Here is a 24,725-nt window from a genome sequence, read left to right on the forward strand (position 1 = left end):
GAAAATGGATGTTAATGTGTGTGTGTGTGTGTGTGTGTGTGTGTGTGTGTGTGTGTGTGTGTATAAGTATGATATACTTTTTTAGTGGGAAAAAACATTACAAAATTAGCTTATAACCATAGAACATATAACTGTTTTAAAAAAATGAAGATCATTGTTTTTTCCTATTCTAATTATTTTGTCAGAATAATGAGTAAAAAAAAAAGAATAATATTGAGTCAACCCTTTTATAGCAGAATTTTCTATACACATAAACATGCATAGAAACGTATGCTATCATCATTATATAGACTGGGAATCTGCATCTTGCAATGTATATTTGAACCCCAAAAAGAAATGGCTCCTATTAAAGGAGCCTTCGGATTAAAATGCATTTTTGAAGTGATTTTCCTTATATTGAGCTTGGTTTGGAACTTAAATTTATATAAAAACTTGTTTTTTTTTTTTAAGGCATTAAAACATTTAGCTACTAAAAAAGATATTTGGTGAAAGGCTGTCCTTTCTGTGGTTATTTCAGTGTGTGTATATTTATCACAATATTACTATTTTTCCGTATTTTATAACCAGGATGAAAAAAATTAGTAATTCTGCTGTGAGCCAGCATCTCTCCCCTCCTTATTACATATCTCTTTCTCTCTTCCTTTCCCATGATTAAGTTAGAGACATACCATTGACCCTTAAATAATTCTTTTTACCTAAATTGGTGACATGCATTTGCATATTCTTTTTTTTGGATCATAATTGGTTATATTCTAAATCACAAACTTTAAAGGAAAGGAAATCACATCATCTTTTAGTTACTACAGATTGCCTCCATTTCTTTTTGTTGCACAGACTTTGTATTGTATCTAGTCAGAAACTGTGGAAGGAAATAAGAAGTGTCATAGGTCTTACTATCAGTTTACTTTGCTACTGGTTGCTCTATAATATATATGTGTATTTTATATATATTACATATATACAAATACAATATATAATATATATGTCTATGTTATATATAATACAATATGCACATATATTTATATAATTATACGTGTACATATATATATAATATGTGTGTATGTATGAGTCATTATTCTTAAATAAAATGATATCAAAGCTTAATAAAATTTGCTCATGGTGGCAGTTTAGGATTCAGATGTTTACATACCCTTATCCCCTACCACCCTTTTTAAAGGCTATTATTTTGAGAAGAGGAAAACAGTGAAATAATGTGACTATGATAAACAAATTACTGTTGACAAATATTTGTACATTGTCACATATCTATCCCAGCAGCAGAGAGTTGGTAAATACTTATTTCAGTCCCTATTTTCTGAACGTTTCAGTCTCTAATTTCTGAAGGTTTATCCCCTTTTGTGCAAGGATTAGAACAATATGCATTATCTCTGTTCTAAAACAAAGGTGTTCAGAAAATGACCTTTAAGTTCAGGAGAGAAAATTACAAAATGAATTGAATAAATAAATAACTTGGTTTTGAAGAAAGAGAACACATGTGATGTGATGTTTGGAGAGCCGTCCTTGAAGCCAAGAAAACTTAGATTTATCTGGTCTCTGATGTATACTTGATTGTGTAAACCTGGGAAGTAAGTCACTTAACCTCTTACTGTTCCAGGCAACTCAGCTGCCTAGGTTGTAGAGAGGGTGCCTACCTGCAGGAATAAGTGTTTCCTCACCTGTGGGCTCTCCGTACTGATGAAATTACAGGTTCAGTCCTTCCTACCCTCAAAGAGAGAGAAACATTTACGTGTTTCAGCTTATTAAAAATAAAAACCAAAAATCAACCACCAGCACTACCAAAAAAAACAATATTTTCAGAGTTTAAGAGAGCACTACATTTATAGTTGCAGCAATATTTAAAACGGGATGTGGCAGACAATTAGACCGTTTCTCATGCTATGGTATATTTTCCCTTTAGATTTATCTATTTTTCAAGTGGGCTTGGGGATGTTATCTTTTCCCCCTTTAAATGATTCTAAAAGATCTACATTCTCAAGTATTTAATTATGTTCAATAAAGAGCAAGACCAATGTATTGACTACACATATACACGTTTATATATGAATAAAGTAGCTTTCAGCAAGAAGTGTTTTATGGAATACTTTCCCATTCTTGGTTTATATTTCCGTCTTTCTGTTCCTTTCTATTCCCACTTTCAGTAAGCTTGAGACTATGTATTCATTCCAGCCCCAACCACTGACCTTTCGAACCGTTTTTTTTTTTTTTTTCCCAAGTTGTAGCTAGTGGATACTTGGGGCAAGAAATGCATAATGATTATTATGATGTCATCCTTGGAGATTTGTTCCCTAGATAACTCCCAACTTTTCAATAAATCATTAGAAATCTATCATTTATTATTTTATTTAAGTCCTTTTTAAACATAACATTTTTTGGCATGAATAGCATCTTAGGGTGGTGAAATACATATATTATTATTCAGCAGTTATATATGCATTACCTTTTATTTAGTCTTAAATCTTCCTCTTTCAAATTTCAAGGGGTCCTCTCTCATCCTAGATTTTGAAATTTCACAAATATTTGTTCTCTTAGCCAAGATCTTTTTATGTGCCTGGGAAATACTGCCACATCCCATATTGAAAAGTAATCTTATAGCTTCTTCTTATGAATCCTCATTTCATTTGACATTACTTTTTTACTTAGTGAATAAATCATTTGTCTCTCCTCTCTCAAATTCTTCCACGAATTATATATCTTCCATGAACATTTTCATGGTAACTCCCTAGTGCAGGCTTTAATAGAATTAAAGTGTGAGTAGAAAATCTCTTGTGAGAATAGAAATGCCTTATTCAGAGATTCTCAACTGTATTTCTGTTAAATTATTTGTTTTCATTTCATTGGCTTTCATGATGGAAGGACTAGAAGATCCTGGAAGACCTTAAGTGTTTCTCTACCATTTATACTGGCAGAATTAAGTCATAAAATCAAAAGGAAATTAATGTTAAGTGAACTACCAGTTATGAATGTTATTCTTGGGCCATTCAGTTCATGTTTAAAAAAAGGATCTGATGAATTGAATACTGTAATAGTGTAGTGATCTCCCACCCTAAAGATTTTGATAGATGTTGTCGGAAACAGAATTTGAATTTTGGATGTAACTATAATTTCCTTTGAATAACACACCTAATTTTTCCGTTTTTTATTTACTTGTCCTATCAAAAAATGGAACTTGAAATCTTCAAAGTGGAAGTACACTTGAAAATCAGCTGGTTCAGTTGCATTTTTAATACAGGAGTGCCTTCTACAATACCCTGTTGAAGCCCAGTTTGGCACTCAAACACATTTAATAATGTGTAAATTCATTATTTTGCAAGGTGGATGTTCCATTGCCATTAGATCATTCCTAATTATTAGAAAAATACTTCTCTATTTTGAAATCAGTCTTCCTGGATTCTTCTACCCATAATCTTAGTTCTGTCTGAGATAGTCTCACTTCTCTACTCTTACTGCTGGTCTTACTGGTTTCCTTTGAGTCCCTCCCAAAATCCCACCATCTATAGGAAGCCTTCCCTAGCCCCTCTTCATTCGAGTGCTTTTCCTCTTTTAATTATTTTGCATTTCCTCTGTACATACTTTGTCTTGTATATATGTGTTTGCATATTGGCTTTTCCATTAGATTGTAAGTTCTTTGAGGGCAGGAACTGTCTTTTGCCTCTTTTTTATATCCTTAGCATTTAGCACAGTTTCTGGCGCACAGCTGGCAATTAATAAATGTTTTGCTGAAGGAATTAAATCTCTCTTTTACATACATTCCTTCAGAAATTTGACTGTAACTATCATTTATGTTCTTTTGTCACTGTCCTCTTCTCTCCTCCATAACATCTTTGCTCTTCAACTTTTCCTTGTTAGAATAATTTCCAAGTCATGATAAATAAAAAAGTTGGGTGGTACAGTGTATAGACTGGGGATTTGGAGTCAGAAAAACCAGAATTCAAATCCAGCTTTAAGATATCAATATCTAGCTGATTCTGAGCACGTCACTTGTTTTGCATCTGTTTCCTCTTATGTTAGAAAAAAGGAGTAATTTATAATGCAGCTTTCTCTCATTAAATTCTCGTTAAACTCAAAAGAGATAATATTTGTAGTGCTTAGAACACAACCTTTTTTGAGATGATCTGATCAGTGCAGAATATGAATGGGCACTGTATCTCCCTTGATCAGAAATTATGCTTCTAGCAAAGTAACCAAGAATAACTTAAAACTTAGTGAACAATAATGTCTTACTGTGACTTCATAATCAATTTGTAGTCAACTAAAATCAATGGATCTTTTTTCATTTGTGTATAATTACAAAAGTCAAGAGTCTTTTCTTTATACTTTTTTAAATTACATAGAAAATGGTCATAATAAAAAAGTAGCTCAAAATTAGACTAGAGTCCTGATAAGTTTGGATGGCAGTGGGGTGATGGTAGGGAATTGAAGTTTTGCCAGGTTTTTTTTCCCTTTTGGTTCTAAATTTTTTCTCCAGCTATAAATTTTGACTGTCAAAATTACTTCAGGCCGTGAGTGTAAGTCAACCGATGCAAAGGTTGCCTTTGGGTTTTAATTTGTGATATTTCCATCCTTGACGATTGTTTAGTCCTCCAGTAGAGAGGTTGTGACCTGCAAACGTGATGGCGTGATGGTTATTTTGATCTATCAATATGGCTCCTGGTTACCACACCAACTTGGCTGCTCCACAAATCTATTTCTTTGTCTAATGTCATCCATATGTCTGACCTAAACCACGCGGTACTTTGTTCTTGAGGTCACTTCTAGCTATTAAACCATTGTCTTGACTTGCAGCACTATAAAGACAAGTGTGAATACTTATTCATATTGTAAAGGATGAAAGGAATGGAGATGGGCCAAGCCCCATCTGTCTAGTAAATTGTGGGGAGATGATTGGCCCGCAGTGAATGTTTGGTTCACAGTAAGTTGTCATGTCTTATGAATTGACACCAGCACTGTAATAAACCAGTTAAGGCTATTCAGAAAGATTTTCAGTTTGGGATTGGGATTGCGGGAGAAATTTGATGATTATGCTTCTTGTTTGAATATGTTTTGAACTATAACCTGCATTTTAATAGTTCAGCTAGAGTGTTTCCACAAGATCATTTTACAAATGGCAAGATTATTTCTAATGTCAAGTAATAGATTGTTTAACTGAATATGGTAACTACTTCTAATTTTTCTACATTATAAGTTTCTAGGTAACTCTTAATATTCCACTTGGGAGATACATTATACTAGAAATATTTTAACCAAGGGTGTCAAAATCAGTCAAGGAGAAAAATCTTTTAAAATCACATTTAAAGGAAAAACTATAAAATCTGATTATTATTGGTTATTATTATTATGTTATTAATAATAATGTGTTTCATTTCAAATCTGCCAAAATCTAAGAAAGTCAAATGTACTTGATGTAGTCTATCACACAATCAAGAGATTTACCCTGGTTAGCATCTGTTCTCCTTAAAGTGATAATATTAACAATTAGTTCATGTTGCCTTCTGACTGCCAATCTTTTCTAGCTAATAAGAGCTCAATCACTGATTTTCATGGATTTAAATGGAAAGAGAAGATAAAGTGCTAAAATTATGAAAACTAGTAGCCTTAGTTTCTTGGGCATCAGAAAAGTGTTAAGTTCTACTTATAGTGGCTAGTTCCACAGCTAACACTTTGTTTACTATTCAACTGATTTTTTAAAATTCAGTTTTATTTTTAGTTCTAAACTCCCTCTTTTTCCTTTTCCCCTCCTTCATCCACTGAGAAAACAAGAAAAACAAAACCCAACACAATATATACATATAGTCAAGCAAAACAAATACCCCATTTGCCATGTTCAAAAAAAATAACTTCAGGCTGTATTCCGAGTCTGTCATCTCTCTTTTTGAAGTTGGGTAACATGTTTCATTATGAGTCTTATGTACTTGCGGTTAAACATTATGTTGATCAGAATTCTTAAGTCTGTCAAAGTTGTTTGTCTTTACAGTGTTGTTACAATCACATCAGTTGCCCTCTTGGTTCTGTGTACTTCATACAGGTCTTCCCAAGTTTTTCCTGAAATAGTCCCCTTCATCATTACAGCACAATAATATTCCAGCACATTCATATACCATAACTTTTTTAGACACTTCCCAATTGATAGAAATTTCCTCGTTTTCTAATTCTTTGCCTGTTAACGTTGGCGCAATGAAATATTTTTGAGCCTAGAAAGATAGCAGCCAGTTTTCTGAATTTAGCTGTAGCATGCCCTTTAGTAAGGAAGTATCAAGTCCCCTAGCTGATAACAGCTTCCACAACAAGATGGTAGCAATACCATAATATAGCCACCAAATTTAATCAAGTCCTTAAGTTTTGAATGCTAAGTCCATTTCTGTTAACGAAGCATATATTTATATAAGATTTTTAAAAGCATTCAACAGAGCCTATGAGTAATGCGGGAAAGTCAAATTAGATACATATGGAAAACATTTTTGAAAATGGATTCAGAACTTTTCAAATCCAGGTCCAAAAATCTCTAGAGCTTCCTAATCCTTTTCTAAAGAATTTTGTATAATCAAATAAAAGATGGGATTTTTGTAGAAATGTAATGATTTTCATATTGCACATTAGTATCTTCATCTGCTGAGGAGTAAATAATATTTCCCCAATTTAAAATATAGAGTCTCTTCTAAGGCCATTGGAAGAATTTGAAAAATGGAAGTAAAAGATCTGTTTAAAAGGACTTTTAAAGGCTAGCTAATTAGTGCAGTGGATAGAGCACCAGCCCTGAAGTCAATTCAAATCTGGCCTCAAACACTTAACACTTCCTAGCTGTGGGATCCTGGGCAAGTCACTTAACCCCAGTCGCCTCAGGGGAAAAAAGGGAGGGGGCATTTAAGAATCCTAGAAGGGAAATCAGTAGCCAGTTGCTCATCAATATGTGAAAGGAATAAACCTATTGTGCTTAGAAATATAATTTACTTACAGATATTCAAAATCATAAGCAAGGTGTTAATTAGACATAAATCTCAAGACATAGTCTGTGCCCTCCAGGAGTTTATCAATCTACTTGGAGGGAACACATTTATGTATATAGATAGCCATCATTTAAGTAGCCTAAATGTTTGCACTTTCACTATAGAGAAGATCCTCTGTATCTTTTCCTCAAGAACTGGAAATGATTATACTATTTTTGAGACAGGAATATAATCTATATTTGTCCCCAGGTTGCTGAGAGTAGATCAGAAAAAAGAATAGAGAGAGAGAGGAGAGAGGGAGAGGGGGAAAAAAGGAAGAGAGAGGGAGAAAGGTAGAGGGAAAAAGAGAACACTCTCTCTAGCCGAGAGAGCAAAGATGGATGTGTATACCCTTTTAGCATGAGAAGGGAGTTCATGGGCAGCGAATCTGAACTCCACCGATTTTTAGTCTCAGCATCTAGCTTTCTCTACCAAGAAGGGAGATTGTCTGGGCAGTGCCAGCCTTGGCTGCTGTTTCTTGAGTGATTGAAAGTTTGAGAATTCACAAGTTCTAGAGTTCCAGCCCTGAGCATTCTAGACAGAGCATGGAATTTCCTCTTGGAAGTACTTCTGATTGAATAGAAAGTAAATTTATAGTACTTTCTAATTAGCCAAGAGATGGTAGGAACTTTTCCACCCTAACAGGCCAAGTTTTGCATCCATCATTTAGTCTTAAGGTGATTGTTTTTTCATCAAATAAATTTAAAACTATGGCAGATCTAAATTGGAGAACAGACTTTTAAAAAGAATAACTTTATAGTCATTTAAAGCATCGTAAACTGTTGCCGAATTTTTCCTGGAGTTGGAATACCATTTTCAGCAAGGAAAATAGTAGTAAACCAGTATCTCCCTACTTACTCTCATTCAAAATTTAGACACTATGATGTGTTTTGGTTGGAATTGTGAATGTGGAAAAGTTTCAGTGTGAAGACCAAACCAGATGGAATTTACAGGATGCATTTCATGTAATGAAAGTTTTTGCCTTTCCTGGTCACTGCTGGCTTTGCCCAGGGCTTAACTGCTGGCTGGGTGGTGCTTTCTCCTGGCTTTCCTCCTGGTTGGAATTTGGCAGTTGTCCAGAGTCATTAAATTGCATCAAGGAGCTGGAAGGAGACCTACAGCAATTTCAACCTTCCAGCTCGGATTGTTCGGGCTGGCTGGCAACACAGTGCTTTTGTGCCCACTGTTCACGCAATGAATAAATACCATGCCATTAGAGAGGCTGAGTGCTTGTCCAGGATGGCAGCATGGAGGAAAAGTGTATGCGAGGCCTTTCTCAGGAGTCTAGACAAACGTGGAGTTAGGGAATTGCTATGGGAATCTAATGTGATCTCTGGGAGCATCTTGATTAGGATCCTTAAGTAATCCTTAAATAAAGATGGTGTTTTTTCTCATCTCCTTTTTTCCCCCTTCCTTTTGGGCAGCAAACTGCTAAATATATTAAAAATTCTGTTTGGTTGTGTTCAATTCAATTCAATGATCATTTAAATATTAAGCCTTTACAAATGCAAGGCATTTTCCTATTCCATTTAATTCCATTTAATAAAAGAATTTTTTCAAAAACTGGGTAAAAAGTACAAAAAAAATCAAATGTGTATATTCTATGTTTCTTTGCAAGTAGCATCTTTTAAAGTTATAATTTTGCTTGCTTAGTTGCCATTACATTTTGATGGTGTTCAAGTTATTGATATATAATATATAGAGGGAGAAAAAATCTGGAAAGGGGGACAAGAAAAAGTTCTATATGGAGAATGTTCATTTTCACGTTGAGATTTCTCACACCTTTTCTTTCAGTTTTGAGAGGTTTCCTTTTTACATTAAAATTACTTGAACTTATGAAGACATGTCAGAAGTCCTTTTTTATCTTTTTTTTATTGAAAAAAATTTTTCAAGGGAAGTAGAAGGATGTGACTTTCATTATAATGCAAGGATTATAATGAATTTAAATGTGTTCTTAATATTTACAAAATATTTACCTGGTCCTTGGCTAAAATCCTATTCACAGAATCTTACCGCTACCATATATTATAATATATCATATATTATTATAACAATGCTCTATCAAAGATTATGCATGTGTAGTCGTGGAAAAGATTTCCACATTAGTCAGGTTGTGAAAGAAAACAGAGGTCCCCAAACTTCTACAAAAATCAAGAAAGTTGAAATAATATGTTTCAGTTTCTTCCAGATACCATCAGTTCTTTCTCGGGGGATGAATAGCATTTTTCCACATAAGTTCTTCGGAGTTTGTATTGCTGAGATTAACTAAGTCATTCTGATCATATTACTTACGTTATACACAGTATGTTCACTTTGCATCAACTCATGGAAATCTTTTCAGGTTTTTCTGAGAATATCCTGCTCCTCCTTCCAAAAAACAACAGTTTGGGCTTTTTCACTGAAGCCAGATATTTAGCTCTTGTTCAGTTGACCTGTTTTATGTTGCTTCTATTTTCTCCATGCATCCTCCCCTATCCAAGTCTCTAGTTTCCTCCCCTGGGCTCCAGCTCTGTTCTTCAAATTTCCCAAAGGGTCTAGTTAAGCTAGAGATGTAGATGAGGTTCTTTTGTATCTCAACAGGAACTTTGCTGATCTCTAGGATGCTACATGAGTCACAATTGCCCGGACTACCTAACATCTTATTGCTTAATTTACAAGTATTTGTTTTCAGTGAGTTTGTAATCTAGTCTGGTGGAAAAGAAATATAGAGAGGAAATTTTGGTCATATAAGACAAGGACACGTATCTTAATATGTGAATATACCTTAATTTCAAGTAACCTAAGGTAGATAAAACATAATGGATTTGGCTTGACTGTGTAGTTTTATTTTATTGTGTAATATACAAGTTGAGTTGAATCTAAATGACTGGAGTCTTTTAGCTCTGGAGTAGCTTGCTGAGACATTCTCAGATAAAGAACTAAATTTCTTTGTCTTTTAGGACAATATCATCTTATTTTTAAGAGGCTGCAAAGAGCTCGGGCTTAAAGAATCTCAACTCTTTGACCCAGGTGATCTCCAGGACACTTCCAATAGAGTTGCAATCAAGTAAGTCATTATGGACATTCATCTTATCTTTTATGTTTTGGGGGTGGAGGGAAGGGAAGATCTAAGCATGGGATAATAGAATGGTTTATGCTGACGGGCATGTAATACTGTTGACCAAAATCAGAGTTTCAGAGCAACATTTATACCAACTTTCTTTCCTTGCATCTTCTTGGATAAAACCAAATGCAATTCTTTCAGATGCAAGATACTGTTCATGAAGTCTAGAATTTTAGAGAGCAGAAAAAGTCCAAAACCTGTTGTGGGCTAAAACCTATTTGAAGAAACTTTTAGGGGCTACAGTTTTGATCTTTTGAATACAAGTTCAAAGTTGTAAGATAAGTAAACAAAGCTAAACTCAATTGAGTAAACAATGAAAGCTCTCCATTTATATTCAATTACTCCTAATTTCCCTGAACATGGATCCTTTGCTAAGCCCATCATAACCATACCACTGCAATATAACTAACTGACTTATATAGGACCACACAGCTAGTGAGTGTCTGAGGCTGAATTTGAACTCAGGCCTTCCTGACTCCAGAATCATTGTCTATCCAATGAGCCATTTAGCTGTCTCAAGACTGTCTACATAGAAGAGGTAGGTGCTGATTGCATTATTTAGAGAGGCGGAACCAAACTTAACAAGTCACAGATTAAACATCTTTGGAAATATCCAAATATTTTTTCCTCTGCCCAATCAAGTTAAATTATATTATTATGTCAATATTATAATATTAAATTAAATTCCATTTAATTGGAAACATCATAGTTCAGTGGAAAAAAAAACCTGGAGATTTGCATCCTAATCCTAATTTTGCCACCATATAGAATTTTGGGGAACCTCATCTTCCATAAATGAGGGACTGTATGTACAGTTTTAGAACCAGAACAGACTTCAGAAGAATCTGGGCTTGCCTTCCCTCCATTTTACTGGAGAGGAATCTGAGAAACAGAGAGGGATGAAGGAACACACAAATGCAAAGTAATGGACAGACTTTGAACCAAGGTACTTGGTTCCCTTTCTAGTGTTTTCCACCCCCATGCTCCCAGAATTCAAAGGTTGGACAAGATCTCTTTGACAACCCCTCTTTTATTCTGGGATTTTGGAATTCTGATTCTAGGTACTGTGTGTGTGTGTGTGTGTGTGTTGTACACACACATGTGGGTGCACCTGTATATTTATGGATGCCTACTTGTACATAACACACGTGTGTACACATACATACTGTTATCATATTATTGGCTGAACTTTATTTGCTTGTCCTTTGAGACTTTCAGTTGAGCAAATAACTGATGGTAAATAATTTCATAATCTTGGAATATCTTCTGATAAGAATGTCATGTACTAAGTTCTAAGCAATTTCCACACTCGGTTTGAAACTTATAACATCTCTCAAGCCCTCTGCAAATCAAAATATTGAGTTTTATAATTTCAGGGAAAAAAAGAAGCCATCCTCCATTTTGAATGACCAAATTATTAGTTGCTTTTGCTGAACCTAAAAGTCAGGTGACAAGAAATAATGGTAGCTGAGCGATCTAACAAAAATGTTAACCACTTTTCATCTGGGAAAACAAATCTCACTTAAGTACACAATTTTTTTTAAGTTGGCAATGACTATTCCTTTGTAAAATTATGATCAGATCCTGGAAGCTTTTGCATTCACATTACAAAAGAGTTTATGCTAATTATAGTAGGACTATAAATATGAAAGAAGAAGGTAAGAGAAAGGAGGTAGGAAGGGAGAAAAAGAGGGCAAGAGATGGGGGGAAGGTCCATTTTAATGATGTGGGTACAGTTACCTCATAGCTAACTTCTATCTTCCTTTTTTCTCCCTCCTTTCTACTCTCCCTCCATTCTTTTTCTTTTCTCTGTGATTTTCTTTCCCTTTATTTAGTATCTTTCCCCTTTTTCTTTCCTATCATTCTGCCTTCTCATTTCCCCCCTTTTCTTTATCTTGGGCTTTTATTTAACTCTTATTTTCCTGTTTTCATTTTTCTCTTTCCTTTTCTCCATTTGATAATTGTAGTCAAATTTGTACTCTTCTACCATCTTCCCTTAAATATCCCTTAAATAGGGATTTAAGTATTTTCTCAGCATGGTTTGAATGGATTGTGATGTGTTGTTCTACCCATAGTACCCAGAGAAGTGTTCTTCTTCCTGTTTCTGGGGTTCAGGGTATGGAGAGAAGTCAACTGCCTCAAAGCCCTTCATGAAGAATGCTGGTTTTATTTGTTATTATATCAGCACCAGGAAGCGTTGTTCAAGGGGACATTGTGAAATTATTATTGCAGGGTTAGTTTGAAGCCAAAACAGCATGCTCTCTCGTTATTGTTTTCTTCCACCGGATCAGAAGAGTTAGTGAAAACATAAAAGAATAATTTGTTATTAACATTATTGCACAGTGTAATCCATGAAGTATGGTAACTAATTTTAAAGAGCAACTGTTGGTTTTATTTTATATGCAAGCTTAGGGTTTTTTGTTTGTTTTTTAATAATTAATGGGTTGAGTATTAGTTGAGTCAGTGAAACAAGGAAAGATAATGCCTATTTAAGAGCTTATGCTGGTGAAAGTACATATAGCAGTGGAGGTTTCCACTGGAAATCAGACAGAAAGGTCCACTGGCCCTAGTATCATTCCAGGGATATGGAAGAAAATGTATCCAGGTATATAGCATTCCTGGTATATTACTCAGTATCATATCTGTTCAAACATTTAACAATGTCAAGAATTTAGTGGCCAGAACTTTTTCACTATTTCTAATTTCACATAATTTGGCAGATATGTCAGGCAATTAGGATGAAGAATCGGAGCTGAGGATTAGAAAAGCATATTAATAAACAACATTTAAAAAATAGCAAAATAATGATAGGAATGATGGAAAAGTGTACTAAATATAATCACAGAACATTCTACATTCTATGTTTTTGTGTACCTATAAATATATAAAGTTCACATATTTTACTTATGTTAAACATATAAAATATAGATTGAGGGAATTGTGGGTTTTTAAAGAATGTACCATTTAATGAAGGCAGCAAGATAGAACTGGAGTCAGGAAGATGTGACCTCAAATTACGCCTCAGATGTTTTCTGTTACGACTTTGGCCAAATATATCTTATCCTTTTTTGTCTCAGTTTCTTCAAATGTAAAATAAGAACAATAATGTCACTTGCCTCACAGGGTTGTTGGGAGGATCAAATGAAATAATATTTTTAAAGTGCTTAGCACAGTGTCTGATACATGGTAGGTACTATATAAATGCTTATTCTTTTCCCTTCCCCTTATAGGTTCCCAATTTTTAATTATTTTTTCTTAAAAAAGGAAATTGAAATTCATTATTTTGAATAATGAAAACTTTCAAGTGGATGATTTTACCTGAGTGTTTGGAACTGTCACATAGATATATGTACCATAAAATAATCCTCCATAAGTATCTTTATATACTTTTGTACATTTTGGAAACTTTCTTGAGTTCATTCGTATGCTATTGGAGTTTATATATATTGTAATTAAAATTCCATCTGGCTGATGTTCACAGCTTAAATAACTTAATTTATTAATTATATTGTTTCTTAAACATTTATTATCAAACCCATCATGATTAAAATAAGATTTTTTTTTGCACATACAAGATGCTAAGTAAATGAAAGTATTGACTGAGTTTTCTAGAGGGACATGCAAGAATTATGAACTATAGTTACACTCTCCCTTATTACTAATTGCCTTGATCACAGCTACAGTTTTAAGCAAATTAGCTCTGAGAATATAAGTGTTAAATACATTAAAATATATGTGTGAATTTAAAATTTATGAATCTGTTTTTGCATGTTACAATCACTAAATAGCATTTAATTTTAGAGAAAGTTAAATTAAAGATTGAGTTTGTGGACAGTGAAAGACAGATAAGCTCGAAGTCAGGAAGACCTGAATTCCAGCCCCAGGTTTGCTACATATTGGCTGTGTGATTAGGAAGTCACTTAAACTTTTCTTGCTGAAGTCAACACACTGAATGACTCCTGCATTGAAGAGGAAGTATTCTTGAAGAAAGAAGGTTTTTTGTTGTTGCTGTTGTTGTTGTTGCTCTTGTTATTATTGTTTTACTGAAGAGTTCTTATATCAGAGAAATAAAAAATACAGTCCTTGTCTTTATCTTTATAATATGTCATATAGGTACTCATATCTTTCCCTCATGATGTCTAAACTTTCAATTTTATCTTTGTTCCAGTTTTGAAATCCTAAACTAAACAACTTTATGTCATCTCTCTATTTATTTTGTATTTCTTAGTTTCTTTTCTTCCTCCTTCCTCCTTCCTCCTTCCTCCTTCCTCCTTCCTCCTTCCTCCTTCCTCCTTCCTCCTTCTTCCTTCCTCCTTCCTCCTTCCTCCTTCCTTCTTCCTTCTTCTTCTTCTTCTTCTTTTTTTTTTGCTGAGGCAATTGGGGTTAAATGACTTGCCCAGGGTCACACAGCTAGGAAATGTATCTGAGACCAAATTTTAATTCAGGTCCTCCTGACTTCAGGGCTGGTGCTCTATTCACTGAGCCACCTAGATGCCTCTGTATTTATTAATTTCCAAAAATATTTTGTACATAATTGAGGGAAAGTCACATGAGTTGTATCCTTGTGGGAAATTTGCTTTTCTAATTACTTTTCTTCTCCTTTTCTTATATCCTAGGAGCATTGACTGTAGTAGAAAGCTGAAAAATGTAAGTTTCAATTTTACTTTGTACTTAAATATAGATCTCCTTTATTACATACTTCAGGTTTTGTCAATGATCAAAGCTATTCAGTTTATGAGATTTTACCTTTATTTGCCCCCAAAATTAAATAAATAAATCATCAGCATAAAATTATGTTTAGCATTGATGGAGTAATTAATGACATTAATGGGAATAGAAATAATAAAATTTTAGTTTCTTTATACTTTAAGAAATACCAGATTTAGACAGAAATGAAATCTCCAGTGAGTGCTTTGGTTACTTAGAGACCAAGTGACATATGGTAATAGTTTCATTACACAGTCTCTCACCAGGTTGGTAGGCACAGATGAGATTATTAAATTAAGATGTTTGGGCAAATCATTTTAAGAAAATGGTAAAGTAATCGGAAATGGCATCTGTTATAGGTACGCTATGTTTTTAATGACTTTGGTTTTTCCATGGATCTTTCGAGTGTTCATTGGTGTTTTCTAACGATAAAAGGAAAGAATGTATGTGAAAACACTTTGTAATTGTACAGTCATATGACAGCACGCGTCTATGCCAAGTCAACATTTTCCAGTTGGCTTTCATTTACAAAAGACAAATAGGTTAAACCAATTCAATTTTAAATTTTGAAATGGAGAAAGAATATGGTCTAGTGCTTATATCTAGAGAAATGGTCTAATGCTTATAATATTGGCAGAAAGTGTTTGAATTCTCTTGGTAGAGAGCTGGTAGCTTGGGAGTTTGGTTTTTTCATCTTCTTAGCTCTTAAACTTGACTTTTTCCCATTTCACCTCACTCGGTCTGCTGAAATTCCCCAGGTGTATGCTTCTTTCCCAATAAAATTTCAGTTGTGTAAAAAAAGGCCATAGATTAAAGATGCATGCTTTTAATGCCTTTGTGTCTGCCATCATGATTTTCCAAATAGTCTAATACATTTAGTGAACATTAGAGTTACTTTATGACCCTGGCTAATGTAATGACATTTGGAGACTTTTATTCTCTGGAAATTTGCTTCTTAAATTTATTCAAGATCCAAGACTTGCATGGAAATGAGTGTTTGGGGAGAGTCGTGAAAGATATTTTTGCCTGCACAAGTATAAAATCAAAACTTAATTGAAGCCACGATACCAGTGTCATATTTTGGGCTTATTGCCATTTGAAACCATGTGTAGATGCTGTGGTCCCTCCAAAACATATTCAGACCTGATTAATGAAGGGAGGCAAGACAGATGGAGTGGTAACAACTAAATATTTAGAAACCTCCTTGATTTTGCTAATAAAACAGTGCTGAAGATGGGAATGAAATCGCAGCCTTGACTCTGCTGAGATTTTTCAGATCTGGATGGTTCCCGTCTTAAGAGACTAGCCCTCAGCTGAAGTCTTTCTGGCCTTAATTTGGGAAATGCAACTTGATGAATGATTTTTTTTTCCCCTGAAAATTTTATTTAGAGGGATAAAACAGCCGCAGCTTCATGATTAAATTGAACATAAAAGGTTACGAACATATGAGATGTTAATACATAGTAGTGTCAACATCAGCAAATTGAAGTCTTTGAGTTCCCAAGTAAATATAAATTAATTGTTAGTTCAAATCAAGCCCTTGACTTCTGATTCTAGCATTCATTACCTCCCTGGCTTTGCAGTGGTGGTTGTAGTCGTTGGGTTTTTCCGCTGGCTTTACTCAAATGCCATTTCATGGTGGGGATAATTGTGATGAATAATGTGATTTCATTCCTACCTATTCTTCCCATCAGTGCTACATAACAAACCACCTCTGTAGAACCAAGACCCTGTTTTGCCTTTAAAGTAACCCACTGCGTTTCTTTTTTTTTTTTTTTTTTTTTTTTTTTTTTTTTTTTTAATTTTTTTATTTAATAATTACATTATATTTACACTCATTTCTGTTCCGATTTTTTTTTTCCCCTCCCTCCCTCCACCCCCTCCCCTAGATGGCAAGCAGTCCTTTATATGTTGGATATGTTGCAGTATATCCTAGATACAATATATGTTTGCAGAACCGAACAGTTCTCTTGTTGCATAGGGAGAATTGGATTCAGAAGGTATAAATAATCCGGGAAGAGAAACAAAAATGCAGATAGTTCACATTCGTTTCCCAGTGTTCTTTCTTTGGGTGTAGCTGCTTTTGTCCGTCATTTATCAATTGAAACTCAGGTCTCTTTGTCAAAGAAATCCACTTCCATCAAAATATGTCCTCATACAATATCGTTGTCGAAGTGTATAATGATCTCCTGGTTCTACTCATTTCACTTAGCATCAGTTCATGTAGGTCTCTCCAAGCCTCTCTGTATTCATCCTGCTGGTCATTTCTTACAGAACAATAATATTCCATAACATTCATATACCACAATTTACCCAGCCATTCTCCAATTGATGGGCATCCATTCATTTTCCAGTTTCTAGCCACTACAAACAGGGCTGCTACAAACATTTTGGCACATACAGGTCCCTTTCCCTTCTTTAGTATTTCTTTGGGATATAAGCCCAATAGAAACACTGCTGGATCAAAGGATATGCACATTTTGATAATTTTTTGGGCATAATTCCAGATTGCTCTCCAGAATGGTTGGATTCGTTCACAACTCCACCAACAATGCATTAGTGTCCCAGTTTTCCCGCATCCCCTCCAACATTCATCATTATTTTTTCCTGTCATCTTAGCCAATCTGACAGGTGTGTAGTGGTATCTCAGAGTTGTCTTAATTTGCATTTCTCTGATCAATAATGATTTGGAACACTCTTTCATATGAGTGGTAATAGTTTCAATCTCATCCTCTGAAAATTGTCTGTTCATATCCTTTGACCATTTATCAATTGGAGAATGGCTTGATTTCTTATAAATTTGAGTCAGTTCTCTATATATTTTGGAAATGAGGCCTTTATCAGAACCTTTAACTGTGAAAATGTTTTCCCAGTTTGTCGCTTCCCTTCTAATCTTGTTTGCATTAGTTTTATTTGTACAAAGGCTTTTTAATTTGATGTAATCGAAATTTTCTATTCTGTGATCAGTAATGGTCTCTAGTTCATCTTTGGTCACAAATTTCTTTCTCCTCCACAAGTCTGAGAGATAAACTATTCTATGTTCCTCTAATTTATTTATAGTCTCGTTCTTTATGCCTAGGTCATAGACCCATTTTGATCTTATCTTGGTATATGGTGTTAACCCACTGCGTTTCTTTAAAATTATTGGCCAATTGCTCTGAGTTAATGAAGAGTCTAAGCAATTGAAGTTTTTCTTGTTTAATTTTGAAACACTTTCATTCTTTGAAAATAATATAGGATTTTCTAGTCTTTCTTTCGGAGCCCTTTCCCATTTCCCATTTCCCTAAAATCCTAGTCCAGTGTAAACTACTGAATCTTGTTTGTGTGGACTGACATAACATTAGGTTCTTATTAAAATGAATTTTACATTTAATGGGTACCTCATGGATGGTGAGCCGTTTGTAAATCAATATCAGACATTCCCCCTCTTCTGCCTTCCTCCTAGTACCGAGTATAGATTCTCTAGTAAGCCGAAAAGTAATCTGACAAAGGGGTTCTGTACTTATACCTCTCTTTTTTTCCTCAGGTATTAGTTACAATTTACTGGCTGGGGAAAGCAGCGAACAGCTGCACAGCATACAGTGGAACCACACTGAACCTGAAGGAGTTTGAAGGATTGTTGGCACAGATGCGAAAGGTAACTAAACTCTTCGTCTTTGGCTTGGGAGGGCTGTTAAGGGATGAAAAGGAGCAAGCTCAAGTCTCCTGTATTTTGAAGGGCATCCCAGTTCAGTTCAGTATTTCATGAGGGCACAAATGTTTCAGACATGTGCAAACCACCATGTTTTAAAATTGATTTAAATCTTTGCCATATGTCTCCCCTGCGTACCTGAATTGTCCAGCCTTGACATCCAAGAGAACTGAGCCCAAGCAGGATTTGGTAACCAAAGATCTAATTCAGACTAGAGTTGTCTTTCACTGGCTTGGGCAAATTTTGTCAGTGCTAATTTGTTTTTAGAAGGAAACCATTTGATTAAAACAAATTTTAGAGAAAATGAAAACGTCTCGCACCTTAATTTTAAGTCATTTTACTCAGTCTTCACAACCAAGGACTTTTTCTGGACATGACATAGTATGTAGAAATCTGGAGAAACTAAAAACGTTTTGTTTCCATTTTCAACATTACAACTATGACAAAGTAATGAGTTGGATATTGAAAAGACAATTCAGCAGTCTAATATAATTGTAGAGTATAATTAATTTAATTTGGTTCAATTTGGAGAAAAAAATCAATCATTTTTTTTAAGTTTGAGCGAGGGAATTTAAAAAATGTAACACAAATTTGTTTTTATCTTGAATTATATACACAATGACTTATGAGATCTGCTAACAATGTTTCCCAGTAAAAAATGTGGTTGAGGCTGCTTTGATGTAGAGATAAACACGGTTTTAATTAATAGCATACATTTATATACATCAAGGGTTTATATGGTTGGGAGAATATTTTAGGGGTTTTCAAAACCAAATTGATTAAAATACTTGAAATGGATATACTGGAATGCATATATTAAGCTACATCTGATGGTTTTAAGAAGTGGGATAAGAAACAATAATAACAGTAATACTAACTGACATTTCATAGCACTCTATGCAAAGTATTCTACAAGGTATGCAAGATGTATTATCCCAGTTTTGCAGAGGCTCAGAGGTTAAGTGATATTCTCTTGGCCACTAACAGTGTCTTCTAAGAAAGATGTATTTTGAACCCGGGTCTTTTTCATTTTAAGTTCGGTGTTCTGGCCACCTTTCCACCCCGTTTCTCAGACTGACAGCACTTAGGAAGTCTGATCATTAGTTCAATGTTGTACTTGTCAGGATAACACATCTCATACAATAAAGCATTTCCTGAATTTGACTAGTGTCCCATCTCTCAAAGCATGCATTAATCTTCGAAATCTCCCATACTCACCATTTTATACTAGACTTTCATACTGGGAATGAAAACAATCAGTAGTAGTTACATAGTGTATTGAAGTTTTTGAAGAGCTGTTTTATCTGAAGGAACAGAATCAGGTTCAGAACAGGTTATAGAGGTCTTGTGTCCAGACTATTGATTAACTGATCGATTAAACCTAATTCTCTCAATTTTCTTCAAGGCAAAATTGCAGTAGCCATTCATGTACTTTATCTTACAATTTTGAAGTGCTTGGATGCTTCAACTTGCTGTTTCCAACCTGGAAACAGCTTTCCTCTTCTTAAGCATTCTGGGTCCTCACGTGGTTCATTACGTTGGTGTGGACCAACCTGTTTTGGACACCCGCTTGACTTTAGCCAAAGAGCTCAAGAACCTCAGCCTCTTGGTTGGCAGAGTATTATTGGTTTGTGCCACTTACCTTTTTGTTTAACAACTAAAGACTAAATCAGTATGTCACCTATAGTCATATAAGATTAAATTAAATAAATTAAAATAACTAATAAATTTAAAATGATACCCCTGTCATTTTTACTACATTAAAATTTGTCTGTAATTTAAAAAGAAATATAGGAAAGCATTTTACAACAGATATGAGTTTTAATTACTTTAATATTTTCAGCACCTGTAATTTCCTTACAGATCTAAGGCTACAAGGGATTTTCATACCCATGTAGTTCAAGCCTTTCATTTTACAAATGAAGCTACTGAGCTCCAGAGAGTTAACAGTGTTACAGAAGAAGTAAATATCAGGTAGAATTTGGACTCAGATTGTCTGACTCAAGGCAGCACTCTTTCCTCTGTATCATAATGCTCCTGAGGATTTCCCTTTTATTGTTGTATTTATTTGTTTATTTAATTTTTTGTTAATTTATTGTCATATTATTGTTGCATTTATGCACAGCCCAATCCCTCCATATCTTTGTAGATGTTTACTGCTGCCCCAAAATGAATGAATGAATGAACAGACATATGGCCTAACTTGTAATCATGAATATCTCCAGCCTTAACTAGGCTGGTTCTTGGAAGACAGATGGGCAGGAGCAGGTCTGTGTGTTATGCAGATTCAGCCTGTGTAAATATACTTACATGTGTCTGTATGCAGGCACGTATGGGGGAACGCCTAGTACAAGGGGGGAAAAGCTGGCATTAGCAGGGAGCTGGGAGAGTGATCCTGGCTTTAGCCTTTTAGCAGATTGTTTATTCTCCTTACACATTCTGGGCACTTGGGATGGCAAATGGGGACTTTAAACCTGTGCCCTCTTATTCCTGAGTCCGGAATTCTTTCACTTCTACCCTTCGATAGCAGGAAGGTATCTGGGACCCCATCATAAGCCGGCGTGGTCCTGGTGGGCAATGGAGGAGCAAACACAGTGCTCTGATAGGACTTCGGTAGGAGCCCGGGAAAAGTTGTACTTGTCAGGATAACCACACACATCGATTTCTGGCTGTAAGACAAGGCGCTCGCTCTGCATTTAGATTCCTGGGGAAGGGTGCCGGCCAAGGATGACTACAGGGGCTAAGTTTTTGGTTTTCGAATGGGCCACGCTGCTCCGTTTCCAGTTCCAGTGCTCGATCCAAGATTTCTGCTCTTGGCTTGCGTGCAGTCATGAACATAGCTGACTTTTGTACTGTTTTTCTTTCCCATAACTAGCTGTGTGAGAGCAGATGGAGCTCAAAGTAACACTATTGACTTTCTTCCCCCGCTATCCATTTTTCTTTCTCCTCTAGTTGGGAGAGAGGTATTTTGGATAGTCCTTCTGATATTTTTTCCCCTTGAACCCATTCTAATAGTGAGATGCCAAGTAACTGTGATTGGGACTATTTTTGACAGCTAATTTTGGATGGGGTCAACAATACCTACTTTTTTTATGGTCAACTACTGTCAACTTTGAATATTTTGCAGTGGATTACCCCTGATGATCAGTGTTGAATTGTATCTTAAGTGACTAGTAAATAGCACCAATCTAAGAAAAAAAATGGAGGCAGCAGGGAGAAAAGAATTTGGAGCTCAAAATCCTTAAAAAGTGAATGTTGAAAACTATAGTGGGAAATTAGAATAATTGGTATTATTAGGTAATTAAAGGTAATTGAAAAATAAATTACTATTAAATGGGAAAAAATAAATATTTTTATTTGTTTTTCCACTGATGTCATTTTTTTACATCAACATTTTTTCCTCTAGTATCACTTTTCTTATCACTTCAAAGAAATATTATATATAACAAATAGTATTGTTATTATTATTATTATTTTTTTTTTTTTTTTGCTGAGGTACTTGAGGTTATGTGATTTGCCCAGGGAAACACAACTAGGAAGTGTTAAGTGTCTGAGGCAAGATTTGAACTCAGGTCCTCCTGGCTTCAGGGCTGTTGCTCTGTTCACTGGGCCATCTAGCCGCCCCAACAAATAGTATTTTTAAGCACAAAAAAAGAGGGAAAAAATCAGCACAACTGGTCAATACACTTAAAATGTCAGAAAATATATGTGATGTATAACACTTATGGACCTTCTCCTTCTCTACAAAGTGGGGTGGCAATTGTATATATAGCTAACGGTGTTTTTAAGTACAAGAAATGGGGGGGGGAAATCAGCACAACTGGTCAGTACATTTAAAATGTCAGAAAATATGTGTGATGTGCAATATTTATGAACTTTTTACCCCTACAAAAGGGGAGCATTGGATTCTTAAAGTTTTTCTTTTAAGCCATCCTTATTTTGTTTTTTTTTTTTTTTATAATTTTGGAATATTCACTTAAAACTTACTTGTTGAGAAGATTATATTTGTCTCTTATTAATAAGTACTTTAAATATTTAAAATTAGAAATCATGTTGGGATAAGTCACTTTCTCCCTTTGATATAGGTCATTGTGTTTTGATAAGTTTTTTTCATTAAACCTATTTTAGCCTTTGAAAAGAGGATTTCAGCTTTTGCTTTTAAATTCTTTTTGAATATTGTGCTGATTTTTTCCCTCTGTGCTTAGAAAGATTAATTGTTTTATATATATATATATATATATATATATATATTTCTTTGGAAGGGATAGGAAAAGGGATACTGGGGGAGGGATGGAGATATTTTAAAAATGACTTCAGTAAACACCTTTACTTTTATTTAACATATATTTATTTTTCCTTCTTTGATAGTATTTTATTTTTTTTTCAATTACATGTAAATACAGTTTTCAACATTCCCTTTTAAAGACTTTGAGTTCCAATTTTTTTCTCCTGCTATCTCCATTTCTCTCTTAGATCAGTGCTATTTATGAATCAGTTTGTAGTTATACTGATCATGGAATTTTTTTTCACCAACATGGTGGCAAGAAAACGGTGATTGCCATCACATTTTTAGATCTTCTCTGTTTGGGATTTAGTATGGGAGTCTTTACTTCTACTTGGAAAGCCATCTTGTCTTCTTGTCTTACTGATTTTGGCAAGTTATCCATTATGAGAACTGTAGAAATATAACAGACAAATACATGTATATTGTATTTTAAAGTATCAGCAAAGAGTGTGAAGGAACAAATGGTCATTTGCCATTAAAAGGCACATTAAATGATGCTAAACCAATAAGAAGCCAGCTTTTTAGTCACAAGCTTAATTTCCTCCAATTGCCGATTTTTTTTCCTATCGACTCGAGCACAAACAGTTGCACACAGTGGACACATCAGCAAAGTGGCTGAGTTTGCCTGGTACGTGGCAGATTTTCTGAACTTTTCTCACCGTATTGTCCCCAAACTGCTTCGTGGAGTCCTGCCCTGTCTTTCCGACCCCCTTTTTGAAAGAAGCTTCTTTAAAGCGACTTTCCTCTGGCCCCAAGGCTTGGCAGCTCATTCTTTGGTTGCGCTCAGCCCTCATCTGTGAAGGAGTCAGAGGGTGCTAATATTTCAGTCTTGCCCTTTGCATGTCACCCACTCTTTCTTTTAGTGCAAAGCCTTTGTCTGTCCAGGCGCATTGTGGCTACCCCCAGCATCTTCCTAGGCTGAGATGGAGGCGGTTGTGGCTCATCCAGGTCACTGCAGCATCCTTGGCTGTTGTAGGCTTGGAGCCCCGCTCCCACTGCTGCCTGACTCTAGATCGGGTTGAAGAACTTTTCCCATCTCTTATTCTCTTTTCATTCCTGTAATGTGGGAGGAGGACATCTTGAAATGAATTTGTAAGCATCTCCAGAAATTCCGAGTTTCACATTCCAGACTCTTCAGCTTAGAAAAGGCCAATCTATGAATGTCTGATTTTTAAGTGACACAGTCTGGAAAATGGAGTTGGGGGGGGGGGTGGTTAAGAAATTAAATCGAGGTTTATCTTTGAATGACCATAGTTATTTTTGTTTTCCTCAGCCTGGGCTGTTGTAATTAATGCTAAGACATTGGCTAATACAAGGGATTTATTATAACACGAGGGTGAGGATGGCTTTGACTGACCTTTCTCTCTGCTGGAGTTTCAGTGTTTTAGTATGTGTTGCTTGTGCTGGAAAGAATTTATAATCACAGGACTGTCAAAGACAACCATTGTTCTCACTGCTCTGAACATGTGGGTCAGCTCCAAGTGCTTTCATATCCCCCCAGAGCCAAGAGCTGGCAAAGGGGGAAGAGCAGGACTGAATTCTTCTGAGACATCGGGAGAAGCCTTTTGCATATTTTTCATTGCTGATTGCCTCCGAAAGACATCTCTCTTTCATAACAGGAATTTCCCTTCGAGGTAGAGGGAGAGTGGGAGCCTGCTAGGCTAGGAGGGATCTCGCCTAGTTGATTCCACAGCATAAACAAGTGCTTGCCCGCCATCAGCCACATATAGCGTCCTGTGGCTGAGCAAGCAGCTTCTCTCTATTCTAGACATGTAGCTATGGACTCCGAGAAACAAATCCAGGTGAAGGACTTAGTTTTGCCTTTCTCTTTTCACTTGCTCATCACCTCCTGTCTCTCGTCATTTCAAATGAGCTGATGCTCTTTGGTCTTAATCATTTGGGGCTTTTTAAAAATTGGATAGTGTGTGTGTGTGTGTG

General features: G+C 35.3%; 1 protein-coding gene across 8 annotated transcripts in view; it reads left to right on the forward strand.

The window, feature by feature from the left end:
- The window catches only part of LIMCH1 (LIM and calponin homology domains 1), a 334,515-nt gene that overhangs the window by 218,737 nt on the left and 91,053 nt on the right, over positions 1-24,725 (forward strand). For 5 of the 8 annotated variants that reach the window (XM_051965619.1, XM_051965620.1, XM_051965622.1 and 2 more), the window contains exons 4-6: positions 9,941-10,047; positions 14,721-14,751; positions 18,338-18,448. In XM_051965619.1, the coding sequence (XP_051821579.1) occupies positions 9,941-10,047; positions 14,721-14,751; positions 18,338-18,448 (249 nt within the window). Of the gene's footprint in view, positions 1-9,940; positions 10,048-14,720; positions 14,752-18,337; positions 18,449-24,449; positions 24,590-24,725 lie in introns of those variants that run through there. The other 3 variants (XM_051965621.1, XM_051965626.1, XM_051965624.1) reach the window with 3 other exon arrangements.

Source organism: Antechinus flavipes, chromosome 6, assembly GCF_016432865.1.
Source record: "Antechinus flavipes isolate AdamAnt ecotype Samford, QLD, Australia chromosome 6, AdamAnt_v2, whole genome shotgun sequence".
Classification (NCBI taxonomy): domain Eukaryota; kingdom Metazoa; phylum Chordata; class Mammalia; order Dasyuromorphia; family Dasyuridae; genus Antechinus; species Antechinus flavipes.